The sequence below is a fragment of the Panulirus ornatus genome, chromosome 4 (assembly GCF_036320965.1).
Source record: "Panulirus ornatus isolate Po-2019 chromosome 4, ASM3632096v1, whole genome shotgun sequence".
Lineage (NCBI taxonomy): Eukaryota > Metazoa > Arthropoda > Malacostraca > Decapoda > Palinuridae > Panulirus > Panulirus ornatus.
Window position 1 is genome coordinate 80,316,512 of NC_092227.1, and position 14,529 is coordinate 80,331,040.

Genomic DNA, 14,529 nt, shown 5'->3' on the forward strand with positions numbered 1-14,529 from the left:
TTACAATAATAACTAGCAAATTATAATCGTAACTACAAGTTATATATATATATATATATATATATATATATATATATATATATATATATATATATATACATATATATATATATATATATATATATATATATATATATATATATATATATATATATATATATATATATATATTCTTTCATACTATTCGCCATTTCCCGCGTTAGCAAGGTAGCGTTAAGAACAGAGGACTGAGCCCCTGAGGGAATATCCTCACCTGGCCTCGTTCTCTGTTCCTTCTTTTGGAAAATTGAAAAAAGACGAGAGGGGAGGATTTCCAGCCCCCCCCCCCCCCCCCCCCGCTCCCTCCCCTTTTCGTCGCCTTCTACGACACGCAGGGAATACGTGGGAAGTATTCTTTCTCCCCTATCCCTAAGGATTATATATATATATATATATATATATATATATACATATATATATATATATATATATATATATATATATAACACATAACCCATTTCCAAGAAAGCTTTTTGGTGCTACCCAGAGATTCCTTTCCTTAAGTTTCTGCAGCATATGTCTGCGCTACTTTCAGTTTATGGGAAACGATGGACCCCTTTGGGGTGAGAAATTATTTACCGATGGCGAGACTGCCTGTCTTCCTATATGATAAAGCGGCGTAACCTCATTTCGGCGGGGGGGGGGGGGGGGGGGGGAGGAGAGAGAGAGAGAGAGAGAGAGAGAGAGAGAGAGAGAGAATAGTCAGACAGACAGACAGAGAGTGGAGAGACAGAGCGAGAGAAAAATAGATAGGTTATATATATGTGTATGAACATATACAATGAAAGATGGTTATGTGTTTCGTATTCTCTACTGACTTATTCAACACTGGATAATGAAAAAATCTTAACAGTTAGGGAATAAATTAAGTTCCATATATCTTCTATATAACTCTTCCGGCTCATCTATATCACAGCGGCCATAGTTATACGATGCCAAAATGTAAAATACCTTTTAGGTAAATTCCTTCCTTCCACGTCAAAAAGTTTGTCAAGTCTGGCGTTACCATGAAACTTAGAAATGCATTTAAGAACTTGAAATGACGCCAAACCTCAAGCTTACTTTACCGCGCTGATTATACATTCTTATACAATAAGCACTTCATCTCATGGACGTTTCTAACGCTATATCTACTGTATACATTGAAATACAAGAGAATACAATGGCACTTCAAATAGCGAACACCACCACTGAGTCCTCTAGAGGCTATTTGTAATAGTGGAAGATAAACTCAATAGTGTGGCAAGAGTCAGAAGGCATGCAAATAATAGATAATCAATGAATATGTTCTCTATCAAGAGCACTATAACTGGGAAGATATATTTTCCACGCAAATCAATAACTGATAAAGGAAAGTTTATCAAAATTTCTTATCAAGAGATATCAAAAAGAAGAAACAAATATATTGTTCAGTGATAACCCGGGACACCTAAGAATGCCCATGATAGCAGAAAAGATATGACGAGTTTCCTATGTACGCTGAAAACATCCGAAATAAACAGCACTAGGAATATATATCAGCATATCAGCCAGTTTTATGACATCCCTGGAGCCTCCAGTGCCTTACACAAATACAACGAATGAAGACGAAGACTGGATACGAAATATACACACGTCAAATCCATTTAAAAACTGTTTGCTCTTCGGGATCAACGAAGAATTGGTCAGACAACTATCCCGTCGAGCTAATAACATACAATAAGAACCAGAGTTTACGATATACCACGAAATTTATTCAGAAACGACACAAAGGGAGAGAGGCAGAGAGAGAGAGAGAGAGGAGGAGGAAAAAAAAAAAAAGGAACAATGTGTGCAGAAGTTGAGTGAGAATATCTGTGGGCTCGAGAGGTCTCAGATCATGTGTGTGGACGACCTCTCCACCGCCGACGACTTGCGAGAGCTTTTCACTTATCGCACGAGTTGCCTTATCCTCTGTTTATTCTCGTTTCATTTGGAGTTACCCGGGGAGTTATTGCCTTCTCCTGATCGGCAGCCTGAGACCTCTGATACAGTATGACTTGTATTTTATTGTGGGGTGTATGATTATTAATAATGAGATGGAGAATAAATATGTTATCACGTGGAGCGGAAAATAATAGTGAACTTGGAGCTCATCATTCTTGCGGCTCCTCCCAGCGAGGGAAGCCGAGCAGCCGTTGGTCCATCGTTCACTTGACGTTTCGTGAGAGAAAGATTCTGATTGGCTCGGGCTAAACTGTTGATTGTTTGTTCGGCCTTGGCACAGAGTTAGAATAATAATGACAATTCTTCCTTTATGTATATACGACTACATCATTGTATAAGCATTTCTCCACGCGGTTTGCAGGGAGTCATCGCTCATTTGACAATTTTTCCACCCATGTACCGACAGCAAGAAAAGTGTTTCGCCACACCTCTATCTTGCAAGCGAGGGCCGACAACTCTCACTGGGGGCGGAGTGTTCCCGACTCCACCCCCAGCGAGCGACACCACCACATAGTCTTGACTGTTCATCAGTTGGTCATCACTCTGTATAGCGGGTGGACACTTCAATCTGAGTTGTTGGCAGCTAATTAGTGGAATATGAGGTGCCAGTGATGTACCAATCTAGTACTTGTGACTTGACATTGTACACCTCAGTGTACGGCAGGAGCTGACGCTGTCTCAACCCCCTCCGAATGCGCTCGAAGCAGACGAATAACTCACCTTTGTGACTCGATACAATAGACTGCGCAGGTGCAATACGGGAAATTTGCCCTCGCATAAACAATCTACTTCGTGTGGGGAAAAGAGTTTAATAAAAAATAATATATATATAAGTCCACGGCCATCTGTACCAAAGGGGTGAAGAGAGAGAGAGTTTAACACCAAAGCCATCAGCCTCTCCTGTCTCGAGGCAGAGCTAAAGAGAGGCTGACTGACCACTAAGGGCGAGGCAGAGATCCGACATCTGTGCCCCGGAGCACATCCAGCAGCAACAGCAGCAGCAGCAGCCACGGAACACCACCACCACTCGACACTATCCTCCGCAGGCGTCGGCAGGCAGACCAGGACTTTGTGGGCGTACACGGGCGTTCTTCCTGCATCAGTGATGCTCGCTGGAGGCCTGGAGGAAGCCATGTCCGGGTGCAAACCCCGCGCCACAGACTTCTCCATCGCGGCTATCATGTCCCGAGGGTCGGCGGCGGCGGCGGCGGCAGCAGCCGCGTCTGGCCTGCGACACGCCACTTCCCCGGGCCTGCCGCCCTTAGGTGAGTTCATGCCAAGTCAACTTCACTTTCGGTAAGGATTATCAGCCCAGATTTATATGCGTTGTTGGATAATTTTTTCGGAGCGCGTATGCTATGAGGAGGAAGTAGGTCTGGGGAGATCAGTGAACGTAGTGAAGTGAGAGCCACAGAAGCACAGATAATTGAACAGGAGAATAATGAAGTCAAGGTTTATTCTATTCGTCTTTTGATTTTACTCCTGTTGTGCTGTCAAATTCTTGCCAGTGTCGCGGCTGAGAATATATATATATATATATATATATATATATATATATATATATATATATATATATATATATATATATCTTACCTTTATCACATTATTAGATATTTAGGATTTTTATTTCAAAAACCTTTTCACGATGTAGAAACAAATTTCTCAAGAGAAAGATGAAAAAATATATATCGTAAATTATCTACATTTTCTTTTGTTCCCCTTATCAAAAAATGCCTTATACAGTGTCACCCGTTATGGACCAGTATTGCCCTTATTGGCTGAAATAGATTCCTCTTCCACCGTCATCCACGCACAAGGAAAGATATATGATTTCACTGATTTATTCTATCTTAGACCATTATCTTTCCAATTTGGTATATGTCGCCTCTGTTTGTGATTATATATATATATATATATATATATATATATATATATATATATATATATATACACACACAAACCTCTTCAAATAGGCAATCCTGCGTCGTTTCTACTAAGTAAAAAAAGAGTTTATAATTAAGAATAATTCCACCTTCATCGTGTTCTTGTTCATCAAATGACGCTAGACTCTAAAACAACGTCTGTTCCATCATTTTCTTTTCAAAACATATGATTACGGATGCCCTAATGTGTGTGTGTGTGTGCCCGGGAGAGTCGAGAGCTTGTTAGAAACGAGCAGCGCAGTTGTTTAACGGTGACAAATACAGTTTCTCATCAAAAACGAATTCTCTTTATTCTAAGAAGTTCAGTGGCTTCATGAAAATACGTGCGATGATGGCCTCTGATATATCCAAATTCTCAACAGAGAATAAAAATCACAATTTCACACGAGTTATTTCTGATGTCAGGAATATTTATCGGTGATTAGCTATTAAATTTTTTTCACAGTCGAGGGAACTCTCAAACGAAAATCACCTAATGCAGTGAGATTCCATCTATTTCTTCAACCCCAAGACAAACCACCCTCGCTGTCGGCACTCGACAAATAAACATCGGAAATTGCTCCCTCCCTCTCCCCTCTCCGCCCACCACCAAAAAGCCCGCCTCCTGGATATAATGAATTATGTAGGAGGCTGATAATTCCTCTAATATAAAATTGACGTACCCCTCCCCCCTTTCCCGGCCCCCCTGCGCTCCGGGCGGGCGGGCGGACGGGAGTGCGGAGCCCCTGTAACGTAGAACGGGTAGCAGCATAGGGGAGGCCGTATCCTTGGGTCCAGGATCTGTTTTACTGTGTCATGATTATTCTCAGTATTCATTCAATTCCACCCTGGAACTCGAGGTCCCTTCCTGGGCTTATAATGATAATATGAGGAAAAGGAGGTTGTTGAATACCGGCTCGCGGGCGTGGCCAGCACGTTCATTCCGGGTTGGGGTTGGGGGGGGGGGGACATGGAATAGGCCCAATTGCTGGCGATAATCGGTGGTTACTGCCACGATCGCAGCTTGGGGTCGCAGGCTCGCAGATGTCTGACAGCCCACAGAGCGCTGGTGATGGGGGGATCGGCAGCGGCCGGCCTCAGTATGAATAGAGATATGCAACCTAACGAGTCTGTTACTCCGGCAGGAGCCGTGTTGCCGCGCCTTTGCCATAATGCCTCAAGGAGAGGAGGAACAGATGAAACCACGTTTCTTTCTCCTGTGATGAACGGCATCGGAGTTCTTCAGTCGAAAGTGTAGGGAAGTCCTTCTTTCCTTCAGTTTAAGACGCTCGTGCCAGATGTCAAGTCTTCTCCCCGTTCCGCTGCGCCTGCTGTGGCCTGATACACCCCTCTGGTGCGCCTACTGTCGTTTCTATGTATGCTTTTGCTATATAGATATCGATTCCTCTTTTCCCGCCTGGTGCCACAGGTTAAGTGGATACTTCTCCCACCAGTATGATGCGGAGAGCTTGGACGGGGATCGGCCCAACCGACAAGAGAACATTCTCCGTAGAATCTTGTCGCAGCGATTCAATTACGATTATTTACGCGCGACGGGGATCCGATTAAGCGGGGATCGTCTCTCCTAATAACCGCACTGCATGCTTCTTCTATCCGCGTTTTCGCCATGGAGAAGAGACAGAGAAGTGTGGTGTGTTATATCACTTAGGAGGATCATCTGTGAAGTGATGAGGAAATGTAATTAAAAACTTCCAATCGGTAAAGAAAAATAAAGAAGTAAAGAAGTTGATATATCTACCAAGGAGAGAACAAGATATGAATCATTAGTATATATATATATATATTCCTACGAGTCCACGAGGGAAATGAAACACGGTAAGTTCCCAATTGCACTTTCGTGTAATAATCACATCATCAGGGGAGATACAAGAAATATAACAGTCAGTTGATATACATACAACGAAGGGACGTAGCTAGGACGCCATTTGGTAAACAAATATATTTATGTTACCGGACTTCACCTGATCGAGTTAAACCGTGAGTGAAGTCACTTTGGCGAGGCTGTATACCACTGGGAGTACAGTCTTGTCAAAGACATTCTCACTCCATGGTTTATATTTCCCTACTACTGAATGTAGCGCAGCCCTAGGATACAGCAGAGCCTTTGGGAGGCGATCTTAGTTGACACCAGGACTTAGAAAAAAATTCTTTGGCTACTATAAAAAGAAAAAAATACACATTACCTACATATGGGTGTTATAGGTTTCTACCTGCATGTGATTACACGGCGGGCGAAATGTCACCTTCGGCGTGGCTTTATCATCGTCAGTGGATGGAAAGGAGTATACAGGCTTGTCATGGACTTTTTCGTTCCAAAGAGTCCGGTCTTTCCTTGCTTCTGCAGGGAGTGCTGTTTCAAATCTGCAGGTGCCCCATGAAAGGAGTCTTACGGTTATATATATATATATATCAGCTGACATATTTCTCTTGTGTCTCCCCTAATGATGTGATTATTACACGAAAGTGCACTTGGGAACTTATCGTGTTTCATTTTCCCCGTGGACTCATAGGAATATATATATATATATATATATATATATATATATATATATATATATATATATATATAATCCCTGGGGATAGGGGAGAAAGAATACTTCCCACGTATTCCCTGCTTGTCGAAGAAGGCGACTAAAAGGGGAGAGAGCGGGGGGGCTGGAAATCCTCCCCTCTTGTTTTTAATTTTCCAAAAGAAGGAACAGAGAAGGGAGCCAAGTGAGGATTTCCCTCAAAGGCTCAGTCCTCTGTTCTTAAAGCTACCTCGCGAGATGGCCAATAGTATTAATATATATATATATATATATATATATATATATATATATATATATATATATATATATATATATATATATATATATTTTTTTTTATTTTATTAATTTTACTTTGTCGCTGTCTCCCGCGTTTGCTAGGTAGCGCAAGGAAAGAGACGGAAGAAATGGCCCAACCCACCCCCATACACATGTATACACATACACGTCCACACACGCAAATATACATACCTATACATCTCAATGTACACATGTATATACACACACAGACATACATATATACCCATGCACACAATTCACACTGTCTGCCTTTATTCATTCCCATCGCCACCTCGCCACACATGGAATATATAATTTGGCAGAGGTGCTGGCGTAATAAGAAAAACTAATAATAACTAATAATGATAATAATAATAATAATAATAATAATAATAATAATAATAATAATAGGATTGATAACAATGGTAATAATGATAATAATAAAGGAACTATGATTCCCAGTCGTCATCCTTGTAACAATACATGACCTGACCCAAGGTCCAAGCGAGACTGTATCTGACAAAAGGTCACTGTTATCAATCATAGTTTCTTTTTTGTGTAAGACCTTATCGCAGGAGCAATGGCCGGTAGCCTGTTTATATAGGGATAAGGGGTCGGGCGGCTTGCCTCACCTTGGTCGCCCATGAACAGGACACTTGTGTGGCTGAGGTACGTTCACACACACACACATTGAGCATAGATGTTGACCAACACTTTACCTTGAATATAAAAATTTACAAAAGGACCGACATTTTTCAAGTGTTTCTGGGTACTGCAAAAAATGTATATATAGAAAAGATTATTGCCCATTTATGTAAATATAGCATTATAGACTATCCATAAAATCAATGATCCAGAGGAGTAATTGGTGTATACATCATCATAAACTTGAACAACTGCTGAGTACATTACGAGAGGACAAATTGTTTATAATATATTAATCACACCGATGATATATACATATATTTATATATATATATATTTTTTTTTTTTTTTGGTTTGTCGCTGTCTCCCGCGTTTGCGAGGTAGCGCAAGGAAACAGACGAAAGAAATGGTCCAACCCACCCCCATACACATGTATATACATACGTCCACACACGCAAATATACATACCTACACAGCTTTCCATGGTTTACCCCAGACGCTTCACATGCCCTGATTCAATCCACTGACAGCACATCAACCCCGGTATACCACATCGATCCAATTCACTCTATTCCCTGCTCTCCTTTCACCCTCCTGCACGTTCAGGCCCCGATCACACAAAATCTCCTTCATTCCATCTTTCCACCTCCAATTTGGTCTCCCTCTTCTCCTCGTTCCCTCCACCTCCGACACATATATCCTCTTGGTCAATCTTTCCTCACTCATATATATATATATATATATATGCATATATATATATATATGCCAACCCAGGACACCTTTCTTGGGAACCCTTCTGCTTCGATTATGCACTCCAAGCAGGAGCAGGGAAATGATGCACTCCTTTAGAAATAAAAGAAAAAATCAAAAGAAATTATACTCCTTTCTGTCTATTGACGGTGATACAGCTTCGCCGATGATAACTTGTCACTCGCGGTTTGACCACACACACAAAAGATTATGCATTTTGCGTTACATATGTATTATGATCGACGATGCTGTCTGTCGTATATTCAAACTATGTGTAATATAATTTTCAATTTCTTTATTTCTTTATGAAAATTTAATTATCAAGAATCTTATTTTGATTAATATTTCTTTATGAAAATTTAATTATCAAGAATCTTATTTTGATTAATTATTGTAATGGTTCGTACAAACATTCATTATGTTTATCTATCACAAATATTAGTAATACTTGTTTTTTTTGTTATTAATGATATGATTACAGCGTCTTATTGTTGTTACCGTTACTGTTGCCGGTAATCAAAGTAATCGTAGTATCATTCATAATCATTAACTTTTTTATTGCCATTATCACAGCTACAAATTAAAGTCACCTTTATTACTTTATTAAGATAGCAATCCATATTATGTATGTATTTATATCGAACATGATTAAATAAAGACAATCCTATATACATTATCATCATTATTATCATATTTATAAACAGTGCAACAATGAGATTTAAATCATTAGTTCTGCTGCATATATGAAAAGAAATACGATTGTTGACAATGATCCGATTACTTTTTGATCATAATTTCCTAAATGAAAATAGAAATAGTAATAATACTCATAATGATAATATGATGATAATGGAAAAAATAATAACTGATAATTCATGGGTACAGGGGGGAGAGAAAACTCCCCACGTAACTTCTGCGTGTCTTGGAATGTGACTAAGAAGGACGGGAGCGGGTTTGGAAGGGTTGGAAATCCTCCCCTTCTGTATTACTCTCGAAAAGAAGGAAGAGATGACGGAGCCAAACGAGGATCTTTTCTCCTTTTTTTTCCCCTCTTACTCATCTCTTCTTGACGCTACGTTGTTCACGCGAAAAATAACGAACGTTTATGAATTATCATTATCATTATTATTAATTATTATTATTTCAGTAATGATTTGTTGACATTTCTATTTTCATTATTGAGTAAAGATCAAGAGTTTCCGATGTCATATAAATGAATCCACCATAGATTTGCGTATATAACCAATGCCTATCACTCCTGGTGTCACTGTCATCAAAACCAGTTTGGCCGGAAAATGAGTAGCCTAATGAGCAGAAACGATGGGTTCCTATGGGCTACAAGCGTCTTCTTCAATTGTTGTAAGAAAATGAAATGGACGTCATTTACGAGTATTAATTCATTTCCATACAGTAATAACGAATTTATCAGACGATTATCTTTTAAAGAAAATGGAATTATATATATATATATATATATATATATATATATATATATATATATATATATATATATATATATGTTGATTTTAAGTAGAAGTGGATGTGCTTTTATTCTACATATACTTTGGATGATTCATATGGATATATTTTCTTTGAATATCTATGAAGTTAGTCTAACCTTATGTAGTCGAGATGTTGGAATTATCCTAACCATCTGAAGGTGCTCAAGATTTTTCGGGACTAGTTGTTACAGCTTGACGATGACCGCCTTAATGACCATAGTTGTTGGTAGCCCTACAACTAACCCCCTCCCCCAACAATGGTCATATATTGACACAGATGTTCATCCCACAGAGCTGGGGTCGATCTTGTTGATTTTGTTTGTTTTCTCTCATCAATGAAGGAATTTAGATTGATATCAGAAAATTTTCTCTACATCCATATATTAATCAGAAATGGGTACAGATAACTAAGATTAGTGTCAGGTATTTTCTCATTCTATAAAACGACCATGAAGTGAAATGTTTTGTATATATATATATATATATATATATATATATATATATATATATATATCAGTTTCTAAATTAATGAACTAATATGCAGTCAGAGAATTCAAGTTTTTATAAAATGATGAATTCATATAAATATCTTTATTTTTCATATACAAACTAATTTAGAATTATTTTTAAGTCTGTGAACTGATTTGCCGTCAGAAAAAAAAAATATTTTCTATACAGCGATGACGAATGTATGAACAGTATTTTTATAAACATGATTTTTTTCCCCCTGTTAACTAAAGATGACGAAGTTCAAATCATGTTACATAGAAGAGTCAGTCGTGCTACGAATTTAGACGAGTTAGTCTTGTTACGAATATAAACGAGTTAGTCTTGTTGCGAAAGTAGACAGGTAGTCTTGTTACGGATACAGACAGTCGGTCTTGTTACGAATACAGTTATAGTAGTGTATTAACGTGGATACATTTTGTGCAAGTCTACGCACAAATATTACCCGGCGTTCCGATGTTGAACGAATGAGCTATTTCGTGTATGTTACGTTGCCGACGAAATGGGATTTGAAGAAAAATGACTTATGCTTGCTTTTTGCGTATAGTTTACACATCCTTTGTCTGTAGTAATCTACTTGTTCTACACCTTCCAACTGTAGTGTCTTATAAGGTTACCCACGCCCCCTGTGGTTACTTAAATTACTTATTGCCCGTCCTCTGTAGTTACTCTCAGAACTTACACGCACACAATTTACGTTACAAGTTAAGCGTTCCTATTTCAATCGCCTTTGCGAAAGTGATTGCGAATACGCGAGAGCACGTCAGGAAATGTGGGCATTTACGAACGAAATCACTACCTAATTTACGAACAATGCCGCATAAAATGGCCGTATTACAGCGCGTAATAAGCTCTGTATATACGATAAGCAGAAATGCGCAGACTTGCAACGATCGCGTCATATGGTATGAAGATTCGCGATGCGAGATCGCCCTCACCTCAACGAATTCGCAATCACAACGAAGGACGAAGCGAATTACAACGTACGCATAACGCTCGATAAAATGCTCTCAAAAAAAAATCGCTCGGCAGATTCTTTGTGACAAATACTATGCGACAAACATTTTGCACTCTAAACACGCATCGCAGAATAAGGAAATGATCGTGTTAATCATCTGGGAACGTGCGCAGACGATCTCATAAGCAGGCAGTGCCATTCATATCGACAACATGGCATGGGCGGGAGGTGCGTATGTGTCGGGGGGACAGCAATTGCGCACAGCTCATCAGCATGACGGGTGAGCGCCACAGTGCTGCACTGTACCACACAAACTGCCGCACGAACGACGGATGCTGCACTGGTGCCACACGAGCGATGAATGCCGCACTGTGCCACGCGAGCGATGAATGCCGCACTGTACCACACGAACTATGAATGCCGCACTGTGCCACACGAGCGATGAATGCCGCATTGGTGCCACACGAGCGATGAATGCCGCACTGTGCCACACGAGCGATGAATGACGCACTGTGCCACACAAGCGATGAATGCCACACTGGTACCACACGAACGATGAGTGTTTCATTGGTGCCACACGAGCGATCAATGCTGCGCTGGGTCACATGAGCAATTAATGCCCCACCGTGCCAACCGAACGATGAACACTGCATTGGTGCCACACGAACGATGAACGTAGCACTGTGCTGCGCGACAGATAAACGTCGAATTATGCCACACGAACGATAAATGCTGTAATGTGCCACACAGAAAAAATGCCGCACTTTGCCACCGTCCTGTGCCACACAAACAGAAAAGGCCGTACAGTGCCACACACACACACACACACCTCACTTCGCCAAATAAACGATATAAACTAACACTCTGCCACACAAACAGAAAAGCAAATCAATGTGCCACACAAACAAGGAAATGCCACACGAACAAGAACAGCTAGGTGAGTGTGTGTGTGTGTGTGTGTCTGACGAAACATTTCTACAACAGATGAGTCCCCCCGCCCGCCATTCCCTCCCACCCTCCCTCACAAACCACGATCCCCCTCTCTCACCCTCCCTGTCTCCCTCCCTCCCTCCTACTGCGCTAAGGTTCGTGTGTGTCTGTGGTTGCCAGAGACACCGGGTTCCCGGTAATTCGCCCGGTAATGTGACATCTACGGCTAATGAGCTGCAGATCATGCCTCTACGGTATTCGCTGGAGAGATTGGTCCTCCGTATCACACTGGCTTCGACCTCCCCTTAACCCCATGTATGGTGTTATTACCAGCGTTATCCACTGTATAAGTGATATTTTACAAGATTCATCTCACGTCGGAGTATATATATATATATATATATATATATATATATATATATATATATATATATATCGACGTGACTTCAATAACATCTGACTGAGCCAGTGAAAAATCCTCACTTGGCCCCCTTCTCTGTTCCTTCTTTTGGAAAGTAAACCAGGAGGGGAGGATTTCTAGCAAAACTCCCCTACCCCTCCCCCGCTCCCACCCCTTTTAGCCTGAAACGCTACCTCGCTAACTCGGGAAATGGCGAATATATCATAATTTTGATTCATATTAACATTTTACATTAGGTGTTATGCGTCGTGTGTATATATATGTATGTATATGTATATATATATATATATATATATATATATATATATATATATATAGATTTAATGGATATACATTGTATTTGATATTATAAGCTGCATATCTGATGCTTTGCATTATGTATCTGCTTATCTGCGACTGTCATCTAATATGGTGCAATGTATATATAATGTTATACACTGTATAGTCTGCTATCATACATCATATATCGGATAATAACCATTAGAAGCGTTATCCCGCGGATGAAAAATGTCACTGTTAGCGAGGCTGTATTATTGGGACTACAGTCCCATCAAAGAACTTCTCTCTCTCTCCAAGGGAGTTCATAATTTCCCTGTTACTTGAAACAGCGCAGCCTTAAGAGTTGCAGGAGCTCCAGGAAAGAAGTCCTGGGTCACACCACCAGGACCCCTTCGAAGAAAAGGGGTTCTGAAGAAATTATAAATAAATGAAATTATTTATACAAAATACGTATCTTGTAAATCTGTCGGAGGGAAGAGCTTTCGTTTTTGTTTCTTTTTCATATATAATGTTCTTAGTAAGATATATTTACTTCTGAGGTACTAGCTTATCATTAGAGTTTACATCATTTTTTCAACAGAAATAGTCAGTATATAATCATGCAGTTTACAGTAGGTTCACAGAGTCATACCTCTGTGTGTAGGGAAAAAATTAAGCCTTGTTTTGTTCTCTCGAGAAATTACCATGAAACAAGAATAACAGTGGCTCTACGACTAGGTCCTGCAGCACACCACTGGTTCTAACCGAGTTTGAAAATTCTCTCCGCCTCCCCCCAAAAAGAGAAAACGTTCTTATCTGTGATATAAGTGGAGGGTTTGTAAATTGATCGGATGAAAGAGAAAGAAAGAGCTCGAGTACTTGACGTTGGTTGGATAAATCAGCGTCGTTTGTTGATCTCTGGTCGCTCTTTTGACATGAGCAGCAACAGCATGCGACATGGGTTTGGCGAGACAGCGAACATCTTGAGCGAGATGGTACGATCCTCGGATAAGACGGCGTAATCGTGTAATAACCTCAACCATAAAGTGTCGGGGTTTAAGTTAAAGGCCTGATCGTAATACCTGAAGGTCGCACAGTCATACTCGAGCATTGCTCCGTGACGTTGAAGGGTCGTAATTTTTGGTCAAGCGAATCGGTCTTCTTACAGTCGATATCCAAACATGGCGCCACGGTGCGAGACAGAGCCAAAATACTCTCAAGTTCTCTCGTTCAGGCAAGTTTCCAGAATCACAACTGTTCAATACCTTGCTTTGCTGCGTTACCAGTGGTGGGGTCCCCACCCCCTGGAATACATTCATACAACACTTGTTAGGAATTACGGAGAAGCGATTTGTCACCGCTGTACGTCGCCGGTCGGTTCTTATACACGTCCGTGTCCTTTTCTGGCGGAGGACGACTCCTCGCTCGCTTCTGAGTCCATGTACGGCATCTGGTACCGTCCTTTTCTTCGTCCCACCCGCCATGTCCATTTGCTGCTGCTGTTCCTCCCCCTGTCCATGGACTTGTGATGAGAGAGAGATCATTATTCCGTGTGCCTTCTCCTTTCATTGGTCACCGTTTCGCCTCTCTTCTCCCCTGGTTGGTCCGCGCTTCTGCATCCCTGCATCCTGATTGGAGGTTTGTGTGGATCCTGCTTTTAGGCCAAGATCCGGCTTATTGGTTGACACGAGACGGGCCGACGATCAGTTTTTATATTATTTCTTTTTTCTTGAGGTATTCATGACCAGGCATCTGTAAGCCGGTATAGCTCGTACGTACTTGGGGGTCATACTAAACGAAGATA

General features: G+C 40.6%; 1 protein-coding gene across 1 annotated transcript in view; it reads left to right on the forward strand.

Moving 5' to 3' along the window:
- Positions 1 to 2,540: 2,540 nt before the first annotated feature.
- LOC139745854 (uncharacterized) overlaps positions 2,541 to 14,529 on the forward strand; it is a 165,472-nt gene continuing 153,483 nt past the window's right edge. Inside the window, exon 1 of the mRNA XM_071656467.1 lies at positions 2,541 to 3,269. Coding sequence (XP_071512568.1) covers positions 3,110 to 3,269 — 160 coding nt within the window. The 5' untranslated portion in view covers positions 2,541 to 3,109. The remainder of the gene's footprint in view (positions 3,270 to 14,529) is intronic.